General features: G+C 48.4%; 1 protein-coding gene across 1 annotated transcript in view; it reads right to left on the bottom strand.

Moving 5' to 3' along the window:
- Window positions 1-23,296, bottom strand: part of YARS1 (tyrosyl-tRNA synthetase 1) — a 100,105-nt gene that overhangs the window by 41,015 nt on the left and 35,794 nt on the right. The window contains exons 2-6 of the mRNA XM_069622455.1: window positions 12,638-12,732; window positions 6,336-6,482; window positions 5,301-5,476; window positions 3,860-3,989; window positions 2,821-2,901 (exon numbers count right to left, since the gene is read on the bottom strand). Of these exons, the coding sequence (XP_069478556.1) occupies window positions 2,821-2,901; window positions 3,860-3,989; window positions 5,301-5,476; window positions 6,336-6,482; window positions 12,638-12,694 (591 nt within the window). The 5' untranslated portion in view covers window positions 12,695-12,732. The remainder of the gene's footprint in view (window positions 1-2,820; window positions 2,902-3,859; window positions 3,990-5,300; window positions 5,477-6,335; window positions 6,483-12,637; window positions 12,733-23,296) is intronic.

Below are 23,296 nucleotides of genomic sequence, written 5' to 3'. Positions count from 1 at the left end.
GGATGGTGCTTTTCTGGAAGTTGTGTTTCGGGCCCCTTCGGAATTTTGGGTAGTTCTAACAAACCTTGACCCGCAGCATGGAATCCAGGAGAGTGCTCACTGTGAAAGAAGGTTGCGGCCGGTAGATACTAAGCCGTCGGTCCTGGTAGCTCGCATATCAAAAGCTATACTTGACTGAACATCCAAAATTGAGAAGCAAAAACGTTTAAGCTTGGCGAGTCTTAAAGGAAAAAAAGAAAATAATTTTTGGTTGAGCACAAACCCTACCATTGACGTCACCAGCAAAGAGGTCTTCTTGCCTGAACAGAGGAGCATGCAATCATTGGGAGAGATGATGGAACGCACTATGAAAAGGAGAGTGGAGGACGGCAAGGAACAATAGTTACGTTCGCTGCAGCAGAAAGATGATGTTGGATACTCTGACAGCAGCTTATCCTCTATCTCAATCAGAGAAAGGAGTAGTGATTTGGCACCTCAATTTGAGGAAACAGTCTCGCATCTTGTCAGTGGATTTGTCCCACCTTCAAAATACTGTAATGGCGGCGTTTTACAATATCCCTGGCCCCCTTTGGAACACTGTACGAATCCCTCAGTGATTCTTTGAAAGATCAGGTAACCTTGATAGCAATGACCCACACAAAGATTATCTATCTAGAAGGTTGTGACAAACGTTAAAGAGCGGCTAGATAAAGCAGACACATCAGGAAATTGGCAAAACCACCTTTGAGATCTGGCAAGAAGAGAAGAACTGGATAAATCAACTTTGATGGCAGCTCTGTTAGAGGATTACAAATGGATGCAAAGTCACTTCAAATCCCAATTGAGGAGTGAGGCGGAGCAAAGTGGAGCTACAGAGTTTCCCCAACCCCAAGAATTTTGTGAACTATAACAACGCCCAGGAGGTGTCTTATGCCCATCGTGATAAAACATTGATGTGGGGTACCTGGGAGGCGTGGGATCCGCGATTCACAATGAATTGGACTTGGAGCCTGAGAAGGAAGCTGGTGTCAATCTACACCAGTTCCACAGGCTCTATTTGCTGACACGGCTCCCTTGAAAATGCATTCCCGTACCCCCTGAAGCGAAAGTATTTTTGATCTTTGAAAATCCTGCAACACTGGAGGGGAGAAACCCGAATCAAGGGAAAGCAGTTCATAAGTATCAAAAAAAGAAAAAACATGAAAATGGGGCAGAATCAAAAGTCTAATGGCTCACAAGCCTTTGTGAGGAATTCGAGAACGCTGCCTCGCATCTCCCCAGCACCAAATTCAAAACGTATTAAAAAAGATCTGTGCAGGGATTCCAATGTATTATGAAGACCGCAAGATCCAAAACTAATACCAGCGGACAGCACTGTGCACCAAATGCAGGGAAGAGATTAACCAGAATCGATGTCCGACACATGTTTGAGCAATTGAATGGAGATAATTAACAGTGATGTGGATACAGACGACTGGTGAAATCTGAGTCGATCGGATTTGGTGGAAATAGACCGCCAGGTCTCTAAGATCAAGAAGGGAACATCTTTTGGTTTGCTATTACATGACAATGTCTGGGAGACTATCCAATAATGATACGACTAATCCTATGTTTAAGACCTTGGAGGGAAAGAGGATGCTTGCACGAAAATGGCTAAGGCTTCCCAGTTGGTGAGTGAGAAGACATAGAATAGGAGAGGCGATCAAGAGGGGGAGGATTGTACAAACGAGAAGGACCATCAGGAGAACAAGAGGGAAAAGCTAGCAAGAAAGGAAGACTGGGACATCTGAACAAAGGAAGTTAATCTCCCTTGTTGGGAAGCTAGAGGGAGAGCCTAAGATTGGACAAGGTGGAGGAGAGAACGGGGTGGAAGGTGGGACAACTATCGAGAGGGGAAGAAGGTCGAGAAGGAGAGTAGCATAGGATCTATGTGAAATGTCTTTAGCTGGAATGAACAGGGTCTTTTTTTACTTTCGTCTTCCGAAGCTTTCATTGTTATGGAAGCAGGTGACACCCCTGTAACCACTGAGTTCCCATAATGCTGTACAAGTATGGGGGTGAGTGTGTACAGCCTCGCAACCCCCGCTCCCTTTGTTCGACATCATGAGAATTTATGTTTTTCTCTTATTCCGAAATTGCGCATTCACCATTTTCTTTTTTTTTGGCATTTTCGGCCAAACAGTGCTATGCTGCTCAAGCAACCCTACAGGGCCAGCCAAGTTCCCAGGCAAGCAAGACCCTAACCATTTGACGGGGAGGAGGTTCCAAACCAGCTATTCTTGGTGAACTAACAGCAAGAGGCTTAGGAGACCGATATTGGGTCGAACCCAAAGGATTAGTGTACCCGTGAGCCATGGTCCAGTGGAGAGGACATCCTGGGGACTAGAAAGAGAAAGGGGATCAGGCGATACTCTTCAGGGAAAAGATGACTGCCTTGAGGAGGTGAGATTGGTGGTGAATACTTTTGTTTTGAACACCTGGAGTGCTTCTGAAGTTTGGGCTTTTGTTGCCATTGATTTCGATTCACATTGAACTTTGGAAGTTGAACTCATTTGCCAAGAATCTCCTGTGGTGCAAGAGGGTCAATCTCCATTTTTTTTGGGCCCAGGCACTGACCCTCACTTTTTCAACAGACACTTCCCTTTTGGCAACTCCTAAAATACAGACATTGTAGGTTTGATCGCATAGTTGCAAATAAAAACTTAAAACCCATCTGTCAGTCTCTAGTTCTGCTAGCACAGGTGGCGAGTGTACACAGTGGAACATTGACACACTCTAGACTCATCAGTAACAATGTATACATTCACTCTCAAGACGTGTGTGCGCGCACACCGATATTACCTTCTCCGCAAAGGTGAAGATTTTCCTCTGGTCAATGCCACCAAACTGTGCGTCCACTTTCAGGTACTCCTCATCCAGCGCCTGGAGTGGAAAGGAACACAGTGTGACAGTAGGCACGATTAATGAAAAGACAGATATAGCTCTGCTGCTTCAGCTGCGACTCTGCAGGGCTGCAGTGCGTTGCGATGTAAGTGACATATTTGCAGGTGCAGAATGAGGTCCTTAGAGCAGTCCAAGCTCCTTACAGTGTTACACATGATCAGCACACTGCTACAAAGCTTTTGTGAAAACGTTCAGTGCTTTGAAAAAAGTTAAAATAAAAGTAGACAATGTTGGGGAGGAGTTAGGAGATCTACCCAAGCATCATCAACTATGATGAGAATGATAACTGGCAGGACCATGGTGGATTCAGAAACATGTGCACCCAAAGGTGGAAACAAGTTTGAGCTCAGCGACTCCTGCTATGCACCATACGCCAAGCGCAGGTAGAAGCAAATGCGATCACCACACACATTCCTTTCATCTGCCATTCTTGCGGCAAAAGTCCCTGGAGACCAGTTCAAACCATGGGGACGGGGTGGTCCTACATTTGTGCAATTCATATGACAGCTTTCCTATCTGCGGGTGGAGAAAAGGAGCAGCTACCCAAAGCCTGAGTGGTAGAACTTGGCAGACTGGAGGCTGGTGTCCTGTCTTAACGTAGTTCAGAGGTCAGGGTTACCAAGACTGTGCACAACTCAGTGCAGCCTCCTTCCCTCAAATGCAGACTGGGTCCATTCGATTCTCCGGGGAGTCAATCTGCAGAAACCTAGGTGGTCTTCCTCCCCTGCAATGACCACACATCCAACTGCTACAATAAAAAGGTGCAGAAAACTCACTGCAGCACCTTCACTCCCACCACCTACAGCACTTTACTGCAGTGCTCATCCCTTCTTGCATGCTGCCATAGACCCACACAAACAACAGGCATCAATAACACCAGAAGGCAGCAACACCAGCTGCAGGGGGGGACCAGAGCCCCCCAGCAATCCCAACTTACCTGCAGTCCTGGGTACAGGAGTCCACTTAGCAAGGGATGTTCCACCTGCTTCACCACCTCTGCACCCGCCTTCTTGACATCATGCTGTGTGACCACAGAGGAGAGCCTGTAAACATCCAGCGTGTACTCTCTACAGACAGCAGGAAACAAACGGTTAGCCTCAATACTGTCAACGCCAACTAATGGTGCCTCACTGCAACACCCAAAGCACGCACTGCAGACGTCACTATCAACTCAACTACACTAAGTATTTCAAATTTCCCGCAAGTGTCCCACTCAATGAGACTGGAGGAGAGGACAGCCTGTGGGAGCAGTGCTGTGCTCAGACCTTGGCAAGTGAGGCTTGCATGCAATGCAGTGCTCCTCAGTGCAGTGGTCCACAATATCAAGTACGGGAGGGAGCTTGCAATGCAAGGTCTGCACATACCCTGATCTGCGAGGACAGACTGCAGCACAGCACTTCTTAGTACAGGGGTCAAGACAAATCCCAGCCGCAGAACGCGGCTTGCTAAGGAGGTCTGTACAGACCCCGGCCAGTGACGGCTTGCAGTGCAACACTTCTCGTATCTATAGCTACAGAAACCAAGACAGTTGAGGGCAGTGCAGTGCAGCGCCCCTCAATAAGGAGACTAGCCTGCAGTGCAGCAATCCTCTGTATGGATCTCTGCCGAAAGCCAGACTGGTGAGGACAGCCTACACTACAGTGCACCAACCCCCAGTCCTACAATCTGCACAAAACCTCCAGCTCTGCCAGAATGGTACGGCAGCCCTTTTTTGGCAACACAGAGTTCAATACGTGGCAGCTTGCGCGCAAACTGATTTCCCATAAGCCCTGGGGGATCTTCAGATCTGCAGCAATCTTCACTCAAAGAAAGAACTGGTCTCAGAGGAGAACAGTACCAGGTACAAACATATGAAGTGACTGCCCATTGGTCCTCACAGCACACTGCCAGGCACAGCATTTAGACGCGACTTCCCATTGGTCCTTTCAGCAGACTGCCAGGCGTAGCATTTAGAGGCGACTTCCCATTGGTCCCTTCAGCACACTGCCAGTCACAACATATAGAGTGGACTTCCCATTAATTCTTTCAACCCAATGACAGGTACAGCATGTAGAGGTGACATCCCATTGGTCCTTTCAGCACCCTGCCGTGCACAAAGCATTTATCAGAAACTACCTGTTGGTCCTTACAGCAAACTGCTAAGAACCCACTGGTCCATTTCTCGTAGCATACTACTTGACATGTGAAGCCCTCTTCCAGTATGGCGCAACACCAGACACCAGATGTGAAGCCACCCTACCCAGTCTGCTTCCCATTCCCTCTTTCAGCAAAGCACAGCACCAGTGTCTACCGCTGCTTCTGAGAGTACAGTTACATTGTGCCCCTCCCTCCCTCGAGGTCCCCATGGCATGATTGGTTAAAGGAGTGCTTGGCCACACCTGCTGAGCTGGAAGTCTGTCCCCTGGATGAAGCGCAGTTTCTCGAGTGGCACGTTGATGCTCTCGAGCATAGCTTTGATCAGGTTCTCGTAGTAGCGTGTGCGAAGTTCCAGGAGTTCCCACGGGGCCTTCATATTGTCCAGGTAGGCATGGAGATCGGCAAACAGGACGGTGACCTGTGGGGTGTAGGCACAAGACAGACATGATTCCAAAGTACCAGCATCAATGGCAGCGTATCAACTCAGCTTCCACTTCGCACCCAACCTCACACATCAGGCTACTTCATGCACCTTGCACCTCCGGCCCCTACACAAACACCAGCCACTATACACACACACCATACCCATTTCCTCACAAATCACACTCCATCACCCACCTTACACAAACACCAGCCATTATACGCACACAACATACCTATTACAATTATCCTCACACAACATACCCATTATAATTATCCGCACACAACACACCCATTTCCTCACACACCAGGCTCCTTCACCCACCTTGCACCCCTGACCCCTACACAAACATCAGCCTCTTTCCACAAATCTGGCTCCCATCTCCTTGCAACCGTGGCCCCTTACAAAAATACAGGACACACCACACATCAAGTTCACAAGCCTCTCTGCACACAATCGTCATCCATTAACACCAGACTGACCTGCACCGCCTACATGTTGCACATCTCCCCACAAATACATAAGGCTCTACAGCGCACACCTCAAAACGTCCATGTCACACTCCATACTTCTCACAAGACACCACACTCCCAGGACTCTCTTCTCCACGAACACCCCACTTTTTCCAGACCAACTCTGGCACGATGCTTGCCACAAACCTCACAACACATGCTCTTCTCACTACTCAGCACACACCTGCCACTCGCTGGGCACCAACACAACCATGCCTTCATTCCCACATACCAGAGGCACTTCTAGCACACCTCTGCATTCCACAGGCCTCTACATGGATCCATCAATACAACAAGGCCTCACTCCACATACTCAAGCACCCTTCACTACAGAACGAACTCACCTCACATCCAGCTTTCAAGAAATCGGCAATCTTCGACATAGGCACGAAGTACGCCACATGAGGTTTGCCGGTTGTCGCTGTCCCCCAGTAGATCTTCAACTCTCGTTCCTTCAAAATCTCCTTCATTTTCTCCTCTCCAAGAACCTCCTGGGGGAACAGAGGAAGACATACACAAGGTCACAACAGAGGTAACTAGGAACAGTCACACTAAACGTACAGGAACCATACATGTGTGACAGAATGAATGTTTCAAAGAGCTATGGGCAGGGTGAAGAGGAGGGGTGATGTTGGAAGAGAAAACCAGGGTGGCAGTGAAAAGACAGTCAGACAGCTAGATAGACGTTGGGGGAATCACAGTGAGGTAGGGACTAAAACTGTCTCCCAACCAAATGGATACATTTGCCTGGAGAGCTCAGAGCCAATAGATAGGCGGCGGGAAGAGCAAGGGACACTAAGAGATGGCCATAAACTGCTTGGGTGGCTTCCCCCAAAGACGACGAGGGCTGTAGTTGCGATCGGGACCTGTCCAGGATGCAGAACTTTGCCTGTATTGCTTCAGGATTAGGCACGGTCTGTGCAAGAGAGGAGACTCACAATAAAGACACAGTAACCATGTCTAAGTGAGACAAAACAGACACCATATCTGTAAGTGAAAGAGAAAGAATTCACTGGGGAGTCACACAACCTTGTTTGTGATCGAATAGGTCCAGAAGAGGCACATCAGCAGCCCTAATGCATTGGACAGAAAACCAGAGTGATGTGACAAAAAAAGAAGAGATCACATGACGGATGGGGAGGGGAAAGAGAAAGAGGGAGATATCAACAGGGGAAGCTTGTGTGTGATCTACTAAAAAAAGGTCAGCAGAGACGCCCCAAGGAGCACTTTATCTCGACAGAATGAGCCGCCCCTTTACTATTATTAGGGCATTCATTGAGCGCGGACCCGGCTCCGGGAAGCAGCGGAGCGCTTACAAACATAGGGGGGAGAACGAAGGTTAGGGAACAGAGAAATAAGGCTGTGGGGATCCAACAACAGTGGAAAGAGGGCAACTGTCAGCAGTGAATGTACAAGGTGTCAGCCTTGGGAAGCAGCGGAGCGCTTTACAATCATAGGGGGGGGGAGAACGAAGGTTAGGGAACAGGCAAATAAGGGGATCCAACAACAGTGGAAAGAGGGCAACTGTCAGCAGTGAATGTACAAGTAACTAGGAGGGGTCACAGTGGGGAGAATCAGATCACCCAGTCTCAGGAATGGTGGATTGTGGAGGGTGTATGGACATAGGTGTTGGGTCATTCCAGTGACCTTGGGAGAAGACACCAAGGCATTTGCTAGCCCCTCCACACTACTATCTCGAGTGGTCATTCCGTACTTTATAAATAATGTAATTAACAAACAGGAGAATGTACTGCGCAAGAAAAGACTCTGCGGGGCCACGGCTGTACCATAGAGAAGCATGGAGGGCGATACCAAGCCGTTTGCTGGTTCGAGCAGATAATGAATGCCGATTGTGGGTGGATTGTATTCCTTTGATCGTTTGCAGTGTGTAGGCCACAGAGACGGAAGCCTGACGCACAAAAGGTTGCATACAGAAGCGCAACATGCAGTGGGTGGGGCTTTGGACTATACGGCCTGCAACGAGAAGGCTGCCAGGAGTAAGTAGAGGAGGTGAGGCAAGGAAGCCCCTGAAAAGCACTGGAAGTGGAGGAAGTTTGTAAAAAGGTGGACTGGGGGACAAAAAGGAACAGGAACAAATGACTGATCGTGCAGGTGTGGCCTTCTAGGCCTGGACTCGGCAAAGGTCGTCTTTTGAACACAGATCCATCCTTGACAGTGTGTGGTTAGCCCTTGCTCCTCCCTGACGCACAACTCTGGGTCAAGAACTCCAACCAGCCTTTGCAGCTCTATCGAATCCTACCAAGATCTAGAAACCACCAGAGTCTCATCAACCACTGCCAGGTAATCCTGGGTTCAGCACTCACTTTCACCACTCCACCTGCGCCTACAGGTCTCCCTGAATCCAAACCCACAGAGTCCTTGCACTACTAAATGGTAATTGTGCAAGCGACCTGCCCCGCGCTTTACATGGCATAACTCTGCGTGGCGCTCTACTTTGGACTTTTTGTTTCCGCTGACCTTGCTGAGGCTGGTGTAAAGCTGGAGGTGGTCCAGACAGACCTAAGCGACCACTGCATGATAGTCTGTGAAATCCCTGTGGTCCTTCTTGGTGCTATTAGACCATCTTGGATGGTCCTTGAGATACATCCCCGTAATTGTAAAGTAAAAGGGTCACACAGGATCTCGCAGGTCTTTGACGATCAGATTTCCATTTTATGGGCAAGCAAGGATAGGAGTTAACATAACTAAGGGGTTTGGCCCGCAACTTTTTTCTACTTTGGGTGCCCTGGTACCAGCCAAGCAACTGGCACAATTCTCCAGGACAGTGGGTGATACTCATGCCTTTGATGTTGAAGTGCAGGACTGTAAAAAAAACCAGATGCGTGCCTCCATTAAAAACATCAATAGGGCTAGGTCTGGGAATATGCACTAAGACATCGTTTCTGTGAAAAGGAAATTTAAGAACTGGTTCAGAGTTCGTATGTTTCCTAAAGGCCATTGATGATGCAGAGAGCATGCTGGGCTGCATAACGGGAACCAACAACAACAGGTTTTGACAACTTATTAAGCCCAAGGGGATAAATCAGTACCTACAACTTCAAGGTATCCCCGAAGATGGATAAAGCACTTTAAGGAGCTGTATGTGAAAAAGGAATTATCTCGGCAGCCCCTTTACCCATGTGAGAGCTGGGAGGGGGCTCTCCCCTGGGATACCTCCTGATCAGGTCAAGTAAAGAAAAACAAACTTAACTCTTAAGTCCAACCTGCCATTGCGGGCTGGTGTATTGTTGCAATTGTTCGGAAGCATTCGGATCCAGCGGAAAGTACCTGGGTCATGGGGTGCGCCCTTGATGGTTTTAATTTTCAAGGTGGGGACTTAGTGGGGGGATAGTTTGTCACCATTGCAGTATCACCCAATACCTTTGCTGGACGCTACTAATAACATTTGCTAGGGTACTGTTGAAATAACTGCAAACTTGGGCTGCTGTGTCAATTAGCTTGGAGGTATGTCAGTCAGGATTTTAGAAGGGTGTGGGGACATCGTTCAATAGCTTTGTTTTGCCCATCCTGGCTGCCCAGGTAAAAGATCAAGGAAGGCTGTTTTTTCTGTACTTAAGCAAAGACTTTGACTATGTCAACAGGGCAGCTCTCTGGGAAAAGCTAAATACAAATGGGTGCCCTCGCCCGTTACTCAATATTCTGGAAGCCCTTCACATGGGGACTAAAATAAAGATTAATTAGCGGCTTATGGGTCCACCTTGGTTTAGATTGCAACCAAGCAAGGGTTACAACAAGGGTGCGTCCTTGCCTCTGTCCCTTTTAATTTCTAGATTAAGGAGATGGTAGTTTGTTGGGAAGCGGCACAGAGCAAACGCCCCGTGCTGGGATTAGTAAAGTTCCAATACCTGAACTATGCGGATGGCATTTGTGAAAGGACTCTGACCGGATTGCAACAGGCCTTGCATAGCATCGCTGCTTTCCTGGGGAGCTTGGATCTCACAGTTTATAATGTCAAATAAATCAAACATTTTGGTCCTGAATGCTGTATGCTCAAAATGGAGAAAAATAAATTACATTTCTGAATAGGCAGAACATGGAAACAGTGAACTCCTTTAAATATTTGGCTTCTGTAATATACAGGAGGGAAGATGGGCCCAGTGAAGGACGTTAAAACAAAAATTCCTAGCAGCAGCTTAACAGATGAAGCAATTGGATTATAAATTCGGGAGATATTCGGCACCAAAAATCATCCCAAAGTTAATTTTTGGTGCCCAAAGCTACAATAGGAGTATTCCTTGGGAAAAGTTGGAAGCATCAATGTGGAAGAAGGTTTTGCATCTCCCTCAAGCGGTCACCTTGGCAGGTATTCTTCATAAGCTGGGCCAACTCCCAGTTCAGACTTATTCTGAGTGGGGACTTCTACAAATAATTGCTAACATACTGGTCCCCCCTGCCTGCGTCCTTAATTCTATGGTGGGCAAAGGGACTTGTAGAGTATTGGCTCAATGAGGCCAATCTTGTAGAGAGCTGCTTGTAAAAAATGTACTCATCAACTGAGGAGCTGCTCGAAACCCAAACAAAACTAAAATAAAGCACTACAGATGTGTGGATTGAGCGGAGGGCAGAGCTGATGACTCAGCTGTGTTTCAAGAGCTGATGACTCAGCTGCGTTTCAACCACCACTTTAGGTGGTCACTCAAAAATGCTAATGTAGCATCTCCATACCCGAAGAAGCATCCATCCAGAGATTTTCGTTTTAAAATATTAAGATTAAACCTAAATCTCTTTCCAACAATAGAGGTCTTGGGGATTAGGGGAACCGTGCAAAGGGCCATGCGTTTGTGTCGATTCTGCAAAATTGAGAACGCATTTGAAACATCTGTGCATAATTTGCCCCGTAATGTCCACTCTCAGAAAGGAAAAAATGTCGGCCTACATGCGGCCAGAGCAGGAGGATCTCCGGATCAGGATTTCAAACACAAATGAAATTGCGATTTTAGTAAGTTTCAGACTTTTTGGAAAATGTGTCCGTTTTAATAATTATACTGGTAATTAAACTATTGTATTTTTATCAAATATGTTAATGAAATATTTGTGTAGTGTGAACTTTTTGATCTGTAACACACAAACATGCAAGGGGGTCTTGAGAGACATGTGTTGGGACCGTTGGGTACCCATGGTACATGGTGAATATAAAGATCTGTATGCTGCAAGTCCTCTCATGAGCTTGGGAGTGTGCAGGCCAGAAGACTGGGTTAGCGAGATGAACTTTGTGTGACTGGGAAAACTGGTTTAGCACGGTTGAAGGCTGAGGAAGGGCACCTGTGAGAACATCAGATGGTCAGTTAAGGGCAGGCTCAGGTTTTTACGACTTTGTACCACTGTGGGGAGGAGATGCATCTTTTAAGTACATGGGAGCCGGTTATTTATTGTCCAGGGAAGTTCGGCCGCCTGTTAGAGTGAATTGGGGACCGAGTAATAAACCCAGTGATTAAGGGCAGAATGAACAAATGGGATATGGGTTTCGATCAGTTTCTCAGGATGTGCCCACAGGCCATACATGCGGAATTGGTAGTCATATAGATTAGTGGGAAATAAGGACACCAGCAAGTCTGGGCGGATAAGATATTTATCGCCAGTTCAAAGGGTACTTGTTTATTTCTCCCCTCCTCATGTTGTTGAAATGTCCTTGCAAAAACCGCAGGCATCACATTCGGGGTTAGAGGCCAGTTGGAACTTGTAATGAATTATGTTTGTTGTATGAATGTGTATCCATGAGACAACGTCATGCCCTACCACAGAGGAATTCCCAAAAAGGGGTGTAATGTAAATGTGAACCGTTAAAGATATATTGAAAGGGGATGATAGTTAAATGTATCCAATGAGAGGATGGGAATTAAAGGAGATTGGATTTCCTTTCTATAGGTTTGACCAATCATGTGTGGGGGGAATGATTTATAATAAAATATGTGGGAGTGTTTTAACTGTTGCAAAATGTATAGAACGTTTAACTTGTTTTGTTTCAAAGCGACTCTGGTTTGTTTGACTCTACAGCGTCATCTAGCTCCTCCTGGCAGTTTGTACAATAAGGTTGCTTTACAGACAAACGTGCACGCACTTAAGAGGTGGGCCTACTTTGGGTTAAGGTGATCAGAGGTCCATCCACACAAATACCAGCCAGGTCAACCTGGATCTTGAACCTACTTCTGTACCCAACCCCATCCATGCAACTAGAACCACCTCACCCATACATTCCCAGCCTGGCCTACCTGGATCTTGAACCTACTTCTGTACCCAACCCCATCCATGGAACTAGAAGCACCACACCCATACAATCCCAGCCAGGCCTACGTGGATCTTGAACCCACTCTTGTGCCCAAACCCCATCCATGGAACTAGAACCACTGCACCCATACAATCCCAGCCAGGCCTACGTGGATCTTGAACCCACTTCAGTACCCAATCCCATCCATGGAACTAGAACCACCTCACCCATACATTCCCAGCCGTGACTCTGATCCACTTCACCATCCAATCACTAGCATAAAAATTCATGGACCTAGAACTCAGATGAACCATAGAGTCCCAGTCATGAATTGATGGATCTAGAACACACCTCTGCTACTCTAGTCCCAGTCAATCTACAATACCCCTTTGCCTTTTCATTCCTAGATCTAGAACCAACCTGCAGGTTCCGGGAGATGAGTTGATACTTTTCTTCTGGACTCATTTTCTCCCCCATAGTTCTTGATGCCGACCACAAGATGGCGAGTTGATGACCTGTGAAAACAAGAGGTAAAAGTGAGGGTAAGAAATAAGTCAGCAGAGGGACATGGGCGATGTGTCTGAACACATGACGGTGTAGAACACACTGCTCTCCATCAGTTAAAACGTTCCGGTGTACACCTACGCAATGCAGGGGTTTCGTGAACACCCAGGCTTCCGCGCGGACACTCAAGTGAGATGAACCAGGATTCAGGAAGTTGTAATCAGCCTAGGGAATAGCTTCCACCCAGGTAGTGATTCAACCATGTGATGTCATCGCATTGCAAGAGACCAAATACTTTCCTATTGTACAGCTGAACGCCCCAACACACTACGGCACAACGTCTTGGGAGCACTTCGATGTGCAATGGTTTCATGTTTCAGAAGCCGAGTCCCCAGGTGCCCACTTCCTACCAAATGTGATGGACAGTCATTATGCTATGAAGAGTAGAATACATGCTCAAAACTATGGGGGTAGTTACAGAGATACCTTCCGCTATCACTCACCTAAAAAAAGCTGGGACCCCTCACCAATCACATGCCCATACAAATCAAGAGGCAATACATTTAAACCCTGTTTTTGCCCAATGTGTATAGAGTCAGATGTTCATGTGCCCTCACACCTCCACTATGGCACTTGCCGAAGTCTGTAGTAAAGGCCACTCGTAGTGTAGGCTTTGTGGCGTCCAATAGCAGCTATTTGAGATGATCACACATTTTGTTTTGCTATTCAGACAGGCTCATTTGTGTTCCACCTTCTATCCTTTCCGGTTCAGGGTACGACCAGCAGGCTTAGTCAGAGGATTTAATGTTGTGCTGCTACCACCCCAACTCCTTGGCCATTGCGGTACTATTTTTATGAAATTCCAAAAATACAACCAGTTTTCTAAGAAAAATATGAATTCTATTTTAAAAGTGAAATACCCGATCTATGTGAAACACAATTGATGTTCGCTGGAAGACACCTCAGTAAGTGAAGCGCTCTTGGCAGCCATGGGAAAGGTTGAACTCCAGCTGTGCACACTCAACCCCTCATCAATAACCGGGGAGCACCACTTTGGCAGTAATACAACTTATCAATACACGGATTAAAAGTCAGGGGCATCAACCATGAATCGACATGAAAAACGTGATCTTATTACAAAACAAAACAGCAGTGGCATACTATAAAATGTGAATGTTTCAAGAAATTACTTTTACGCGCACACTTATTTGCAATATGTCGGGTGGGCTTTTTGAATCCATTTTCATTTTTGCCCATTGATGGAACCACACGTTTTTTAGAACTTGAAGATGCCATCTACCAAAGTTGGGCACCATCTACTGTGCACTGTAACCCCCCCGTACTCCACATGTGGAAGACTGAATCCTTGCATGACCTGCTTCAATTGCAGCCCTGCGCAGCACAAGAAGTCCTGGTGCAGGCCTTTCACACTGGAAACCAGATATTTCTAAGGATAGCGTTATATGCAAGGTCCTTCGAAAACACAATCACAGAACGTCTCAATGGATGCGCCATCACACGAGTATACACGTTCCTTTAGGAGTTCTGCCACCGATCTACTAGAAACCGAGACACGGTACAAATCCTCCTCTGGGTAGCGTGACATACCGTCACACAGAAATGCTTCGCTCTTGATCTTCTTGACCGGGGTGTCCTTGGATAACGAGGCCGATGCTCATTACTCCAGTTTCACTGGTGGAAAGTGTAGTCACGGTTTGGGTTGCTTCTTGGAGTTTTATCTTGCCACAGTAGAGCAAGTATCACAGGGTCAGTACTGCGATGCACGCGTGTAGTGGGTGCCACCGTAAATATCACAGGGTCAGTGCTGCGAGGCACCAAGCGTAGCGGTTGCCACCGTAGAATAAGTGTCACAGGGTCAGTACTGTGATGTCCCGTGCATAGCGGTTGCCACAGTACAGTAAGTATCACAGGGACAGTGCTGCGATGGGCCACGCAGAGTGGTTGACGGGATTTGCAGTATTCGTGGCAAGTTTCTTGATCAGTGGGTTTGCATTCTAAGCCAGACCTTTGCTTGGTATTCATCCAGCATCTTGTTGCCGAGCTCCCTGTGCAGGTCTGCTGCTGTGCGAAGACTGGGGCTCCAGTCGCTATCCTCAGGGTATGGTTTTTGCACCTTTTGAAGGGTCATTCTGTGCTTTTCTGGTGCAGGTGTGCGCTGCTGTGTGAAGAGCAGGGCTCCAGTCGCTATCCTCACGGTATGGTTTTGCACCTTTTGAAGGGTCATTCTGTGCTTTTCTGGTGCAGGTCTGCTGCTGTGTGAAGAGTGGGGCTCCAGTCGCTATCCTCAGGGCATGGGTTTGCACCTTTTGAAGAATCATCCGGGGCTGTGCTGTGCAGGTGCACCAGGTCACGGAGGCTCGGAGGCTCGGATAATCCCTGGGAGAATGTCGAGTCCGGCAGTAGTCTGACCGGCGGGCACACCATGACAGGGCAAGAGAGGGCATTCTGCATTTCGATTTAAACGTTGGTGCCGCCTGCTGGAAATCCTATCGCAGTGCGATGGCTGTGGGCTTCCTGGACCACGGAGGTCAGTTGGCCTCGAACTAAAGCAGTCAGCCATTTTTGAATGGTTACCTGCTTCGTTGGGGAATGGCCCAGCGGGGCTTGCTGGACATCTAGGCCACACCTGGAAGGGGTCTGCAGGGCACTCCTGTGCCAGGATGGTACTGCGGCAGGGCAAGACATGAGATTACGGGTGTAGCTCCTTCATAGCATAAGGGGGGTCTTGACGGTCTGGTTACTAGAGGAGGTGCATACGAAAGGCAGCAGAGTTCTCAACTAATATTGGAATAGAAGCAATATTTACAACTAAATTGGTCTCTGCGTATAAAGATTTCTGGTCGAAGTGATCTCCAAGCACGGACATTGGAGTGGACACTAGCTATCTGATTGGACAGCATGGGGGGATTGCAACTTTCCTAAGATATTAAGTGCCCAAGTATTCATCAGGCAAATTAATGGTAAGATGATTTTGAGATGGAGTTGTTAGGCAGAATCCTATGCAGTCCCCTTAGGGAGCACTACAGAAGATTAGGACTACAGGTATATGCAATAAATCCCCTTTGGTATCAGTCTGTACCACACAGACTTAGTTGGTAGCTGTGGCTGAGCAGTCAGACTTATCTCAAGAGGGAGATGAGCAGTATTCAGGATTCACACAATAGGACTACAGTACTTATGGAACAAGGAAACACTGACCAAAGCTTTGCATCAAAAAGAATATATATATTTATTTTACACACTTTGATGTTCACACACAAATCACTATCATTAAAGCAAGTTAAAACAGTCAAGAAAAGTATACACAACTCCCTATTTAAATTGTAGACAAGTTTGAGCAATAGTGAAAACTGAGCAAAACGGCACAGTGAAAACCAAGCAGAAATGGCACTCTAACAATTTCTTCAGAGGGAGGGAAAGGTCAAGTTATACAGGGTTAGACTCCTAAAAAACACCAGCAACACTTCCCAATCGGATTGTGAACAAGTTAGGCAAGGCAGTACTTTAGGTGAAAGCCGAGCAAACGGGCACTTCAACATTATATAAAGGGGAAGGAAAGATGGTTATAAGAGTTTAGGTGCACCAACACATTTCTTGATGAAAAGCAATCTAGAGAAGGCAGTTGTAACAGAATTAGCCTGAGTCAATAGACCTGTGCCAGAGTCAGTGAAACGAGGAAAAGTGCTCAGGTTCAAACGGTTCTAGTAGGTGCAGTCAAGTCTTTGTTTAACGGTTGAAAAGGAGGGTGCAGAAGGTAAAAGGACAATGTTACACGATAGGGACGGCCAGCCCAGAAGGTAAGTAAAGGATTTAAAACACCTTTAGCAGTACCCAATGAAACGGGAGGCCTGGCGGAAAAATGGACCTTAAAAGTGGAAGCGGCTCTGGCGGTGGTGGTAGTTCCTGGCAGTTCCTGCAGTTCGGGAGATCCAGCAGAGGAAGAGGGGCTGTCGTCGTGGAGGAAGGTTCGAGTTACTGCACTGCCCAGGGATGAAGCCGGCCGCGGTGATGCCAAAATGGAATAAAAGGTACGCTCCTTTAAATCGCAGTCGTGGTGGATAGGTGCCTGGCTATATGGTCTCATAGTGCTTGGCACTGGCGATTCGACCATGGCAGGTCCTGGATAGTGATTGCGAACTGGTTGGTTCTACCAGCTCAAGGGAAGAAGGCTCTTGCAGGTGAAGATCTTCTCTTGTCGTTGGAGAAAAGTGGCGAGTATCTGCAGCAGGGCTTCACCGGTGGTTCAGTCGTTGCAGATGTCTTCGGCTTCTCTCCTCTTCGGATTTCTCAGGTCCAGTGGCGATGTCTTGCAGGTCCCTGCTTTTATGCAGAAAAAACCCCATTCATACAGCCTAGCTGTCACTCACGCAGCGGGGTAGAATAACCGCCCCAGCCTATCAGGGCAGAGTACGACTTGGGTTGTTAAGGCAACCCTGTCCAGGGTGCCTATTCCCCCTCCCACACATCATGTCTACCCCAGACTCACTGGCGCCTGAAGGAGGGCATCTGTCCAGAAGCCCACCAAAAGGACGAACAAAGGGCCCCGACCTCGGTTTGGATTACAGAGAGCGACACAAGAAAGAAATATTATCAAAGATCTGGCAAAAAAAAAAAAAAGCCAGAGTAAAGTTAATAAAAAGATAAACCGGCGGTATGTTAAAGGCTCTCTTAAAAAGTGGTAGCCTCGAACAATGGGAAAATCCCATAGGAAAATATTTGCGGTAGAATATTAATGGTAGCAACCAGAAACTTTGGAGAGAGGGACTGGACAGTACCCTCTCGAAAATGAATATCAGGGAAAAACTATTAACCCTTCCCAGTACCTCCATAGTAAGATGGTTTGTACTGGTTTTGTTCATAACTATTGACTAGCAAAGTCAATGGTAACTTTGTATGCCGGGGGCGCTGTTGCGCACATCTAAGATGGCCGCCTAGTTCCAGAGCTCCGGCTTCTATAAATCCTTCAAGATACGAATCCTCTCTCAGGGCCGCCCGCGGAACAAACGAAGCGCGTCGATCTGTGGCGCAAGGCTGTGGGCATATACTGGGAAAAATTTGGGCCGCTACTCCGGACCGCGTTGAAGATCCTGCGGACGGAGGCTGGGACACTGGCCGCCCGCGAGTTCCGGCGAACTTCCCCTGGAGCCGCGGGGCGAGGGGCCGGATCGAGTCTGAGAGGCCGCGCTTCGACCAAACTCCTGAAGGTGATCGGACCATCGCTGCAGGCTAATGAGAGGGTGCCACGTCGGTATATATCGCCGCCGCACACTGGGCGCGGCGAATGCGGTGGTCCCCCGCCAACAGCTGCGTGGTGTGCAGCCGCTGTGCTACGCGGGCCACTGTTGACCCGACTCCCATGCCTGCGGAGCTGCCCTTGGCTCCCCTGATATCTCCCGCTGGTGAAGTGCCCCTCCACAAGTGGACGGACGTAAAAACAAGTAAGAACAGGTGGGGCAACGCATGAGGAGGGTGGACACCCCGAACAGGATCTGCCGAGGAGGGGACATTTTATCCGACTACAGCCCTCCCTGGGTGATGACCTTTACACACCTCTCCTGCACGATAGCTGGGTCTAAGCTCACTACCAATCCTGTATAGAGTCCGTACCATACGTTGGGGCGGACGGGGCTGGAGGCGCTGGAAGACGCGGTCTACTTGAATCTACACATGGCCCGGTACGAGCAGAAGGGAGCACGCCCCAAGAAAACAGGCCCAATGGACTCCTTTGCCAATTCCCAGCCCAGCGGGTCCATGGCGCCCCCGTCTCAGCAAGTGGACAGTCAGCCTGAGTTGCCAATGGAGGAGAGGGAGGACCGTTTGATGGCTATGGTTCAGAACGGCTTCCTAGCGGTGAACACTAAACTGGATGACATAGGGGCAATAATCAGCTCCTTGAAGGCGAGGGTGGACAGGGAAAGCACACGGATTACTGAGGCCGAAGGCAGGATCGCTATCTATGAAGACTCGATACTACAAAATGCCTGCGATATTGCCCAATTGAAAGGGGACCTCCGGAAAACCCTTGACAAATGCGAGGATTTGGAATCCCGTTCCAGGAGGAACACTATCCGTCTGGTTGGTGTGGCTGAAACCTTTGGAAAGGGGTCTATGGAACGCCAGGTAGAGGCCCTTCTGAAGGAACTCCTGGGTTCCGACTCCTTTTCGGACCATTTCCTTGTGGAGCGAGCACACCGTACATCGGCGCCTCCGCCCAGGCCTGGAGCTCCACCTCGTACAATAATTGCCCGCCTTCTCAATTATAGGGACAGGGACGCTATCCTGCGGATATCCAGGGATAAGGGCACCCTATTCCATGAAAACAACAGAATCCACATATATCCGGACTTTTCCACCAATGTGCAATCACTTAGGAGATCTTATGAGCCCTCAAGAGACAACTGAGACTTCGCCAGGTCCCGTACTCCCTTGTCTACCCAGCGAAAATGATAATCCAACATGGAGGCAGGGCTCACTTTTTTGAAAATCCAACCGAAGCCATGCTCTACGTTGAAGCCTCCATCCCTCTACCGACCCGGGAGCGGGCCGGGAACCAGAATCTGCCGCCCCGGGGCGCGGTGGAGCCTGACGACCCAGCGGGGTGAGGTGTTTTTTCTGATGCCACACTGCTATAATGTGTTAAATTGAAGGCCGCAGGGTGGCCCTGAATGTAAATGTTTGTTGGAATGGAGCCGTGCAGACGGTCATATGAGTGCAGCTCACACCCCCAGGAGTGTTCCTATGTTATGGTTTTAGGGGTACATCGTCCAGTTGGGGTTGATGATGCGGGGGGGGTTGGGAGCAGAATGGGGATACGGTGTTGCCGTGCGGAATGCCGGGCTTGTTGGGGGAACCCATGTTTCGGGTTGTTATTGCAGTTAAAATAGAGAGCGGTTTTGCAGCGGGATACCCATTCTCCCTGCGGAGTATGGACGTATGCCTAATCTCAGGTACGACCATGACACAGGTCAATAAGGGCTTGAATGTTAAGCTCCTTTCCTGGAATATCCGAGGGTTGAACAACCCGATTAAGGCAAGGAAGATCACAGCATACATCACATGCCATAACCCTCACATTCTTTTTATGCAAGAGACGCACGCGCTTGGGCAGGTCAATACTAAACTTTTACCACGGTGGGGGTCGCACAGATACTATACAGAATATTCAGCACAATCCAGAGGAGTGTTGACTCATATACCCCAAATTATGTTTTAAATATCAGTCCAGCAAAATAGACCCATAGGGTAGACACGTACTGGTGTGGGGGGAATTGGCGGGGGACCAAGTACTTCTGATTAATACCTATGGTCCCAATTTAGATGACCCACAATTTTATTGCACAATACTGGATATGCTATCATCATCGGGGGAGACACAAATACTCTGGGGTGGCAACTTCAATATGATATTGGACCAATCCCTGGATCGCTCATCGACTGTCCCCAGAACCCCCTCCAAGGCCACACTGGTAGTAACACAATTAATGGAACAGATGGGTATGGTAGACGCATGGCGCGCATTACACCCAAGCGAGAAGAAATACACCTTTTACTCGTCGGTGCACGATTCTCATTCGCGCATTGACTATTGGATCGTTAGTCAGTCCCTATCTGGGGCCATCTCCCAATCCGATATACATCCCCGTACTCTTTCGGATCACTCGCCGGTGTCGCTTGACATCAACTTTAGGGATGTCTCTCCCCCGGCGAGAAGATGGAGGATGCCCCCTGCAATCCTAAGAGACCCCAACATATGCGAATCGCTACATACAGAGATTGCGGAGTTCCTAGAACTAAACGAGGGTTTGGTTGCCACTTATGCCACACTATGGGATGCATTCAAGGCCTGGGTCCAGGGAGCCATCCTGGGCAAGTCAACTGGTATGTTGAAGTCAGTACGTGAGGAATTGGGGGTGGCCGAGACAAAAATTGACCTGTTACAGACTGAGTACAGCATCACACAGGATAAGGGAACCCTGTCGCAAATACATACTACGCTAAAAGAATTCCACAAGTTGGCCCATAGAGAAGTTCTCTATATGGCTGCACCAGCCAAAGCCTGACGATACGGGGAAAGCAATAAGGCTGGGAGATTCCTGGCCAACATGATTAGAACCGATAGACACCATAACCCGATCCCGAGCATACAGACACCGACGGGAGGGATGGTAAACAGAGACCGAGACATTAACTCCGCTTTTACCGAGTTCTACTCCTCCCTCTATTCCAACCACGATAAAAAAAACAAAGAGGACACGTTTCAATATCTAGATAATCTCGACCTTCCCACATTAACGGCCGAAAACCGTATATACTAGACAGGCCAATCACATCAGAGGAGATTGCAGAGGCCATAAAAGCTCTGTCGATCGGCTGTTCCCCTGGCTCGGATGGCCTTCCAGTGGAACTATACAAAGAATTCTCTAGTGAATTGGCCCCGATACTGCTGAAAGTGTGGGAAGAGGCAATGAGCCTGCGGGTTCACCCCGAATCGATGCGAGAAGCAATCATCACTGTCCTTTTGAAACCCCGTAGACCGCCACAAGACATGGCGTCCTATCGACCCCTGTCTTTAATCAACACTGACGTAAAAATCTTCGCAAAAGTGCTGGCCACCAGACTCCTGCCATACATGCCGATCCTGGTTCATCCTGACCAGGCCGGCTTTATACCAGCCCGATCCACGGCTCTCAACCCGAGACGCCTATTTAATGTTATGGCACAGATAGACCCAGATGCCAAGACGGCCGTGGTCACATTAGATGCCGAGAAGGCTTTTGACTCCGTTTCCTGGGCATACCTCTTTCTGGTGCTGGAGCGGTTTGGTCTCGGCCAGTACTATATTAACTGTGTCCGATTATTATATACACAGCCGACAGCTAAGGTCCTGACTAACACCACTCCCTCCCCGTCATTCCACCTACACAGGGGGACCAGGCAGGGATGTCCCTTCTCGCCCATACTTTTCGCTCTGACCATTGAACCAATGGCGGAATTCATACGTCGGAACCACTCACACAGAGGTCTTAGGATGACCGGCCCCCCTCAGATAATATCACTTTACGCGGACGACACTTTACTATATGTCCGCGACCCCAAAGAAAATGTGCAACACATCATGTCGGACATACATGAATTCTCAGAATACTCGGGATATAGAATTAATGTACCGAAGTCAGAAATATTTCCCCTTACTGACGGCACGGGAGACCTAGCCGAAATAGAGGGATTTAGACCTGCCCCTACCAAGGTACGCTACCTAGGGATAATGGTCGCCAGAGATAAAACCCTGCTATATACGCACAATCATGGGGAACTGTTGTCAGCCCTTGCGACCAAATTCCAGATGTGGGCTAGCCTTCCCCTATCCCTGTATGGCAGAGTTGCGCTACTCAAAATGGTGGTCCTCCCCAAGCTCCTATATTACTTCAATAACATCCCACTTTGGCCTGGTAAACCCTTCTTCTCGAAACTTAAATCACTCCCCTCCTCGTTTATCTGGAATGGGAAAACTGCCAGGATGGGTTGGGATAAGATGGTTGAGCCTTTCGTGCAGGGAGGCATTGCGGCTCCAGACTTCGAGCTTTAGTATTTATGCTCGCAAGCTCAATTTGCAAAGCACTGGTTCGACCCAGAGGACACTGCCCCCCACATATTGATTGAAAAGCACTCTGTTCGCCCAAACAACATACGCTCAGTCCTTCTTAACCCAAGCTATGGGGACATATGCCCGTTCGATCCGGTATGCACGACCACTCATGCTTGGGCCAGAATTTACAAGAGGCTAGGACTGGAATCCCCCATGACCCGGAAGTCCCCCTGTGAGACTTCTCCAGCATTTCCCCCACATTTGATCGAGCCTTCCAGCAATCCTGGGACCCTAACAAGCTTTTCACGCTACGCGACATGTTCCCTGATGGTGAGTTCTGTGACCTCACAGGCTTTACTGAAGCGGTGGGGAGGGGCCAGCTTAAACGCCTTCAATATAACAGGATGAGGGCTGCTTTCTCCGCGAAGTGGCCGACCTTTCCGCAGGAACCCCAGTCCCATGCATGTATTAGGTCAATAGTGTCTATGGACGGTCATGGCAAGGGGGTATCTATGCTATATTCATTGGTGCAGACCCACTCCCCATCGCGCAACACGATGAGAAATCTGGGAGCGAGATGTGGGCACTCAGATAGATGAGGTCCGCTGGGCCCGGTATTGTCAACTTACTCGATCAGTGTCCATGAATGCTGGGCTCCGGCTGATTCAGTTCAAAGTTTTAAACCAATTACACTATTCCCCTGCCAGATTAGCTAAATTTGTGGAAAATTGCACAGGTGCCTGTCCCAAATGTGACGCCCCCAATGCGGGGCCTTATCATATGTACTGGTCATGTCCGTTGATTGTGGAGTTCTGGAAGGAAGTCGCGAGGCTCCTTGAAGATATCACGGCCATCCCGGCAACTCTCTCCCCCCAGAAATACTTGTTGTGCGATATAGGCAAGGTAAAGGAAACCACAAGGCGACTATTTAACATCTCTTGCATTGTTGCCAAACGCTGTATTCTTAA

The sequence above is a fragment of the Ambystoma mexicanum genome, chromosome 11 (genome assembly GCF_040938575.1).
Source record: "Ambystoma mexicanum isolate Mex_15411 chromosome 11, UKY_AmexF1_1, whole genome shotgun sequence".
NCBI classification, from domain to species: domain Eukaryota; kingdom Metazoa; phylum Chordata; class Amphibia; order Caudata; family Ambystomatidae; genus Ambystoma; species Ambystoma mexicanum.
Note: the sequence above shows the minus strand (reverse complement) of the source record. Positions and strands in the feature narration are given on the sequence as shown.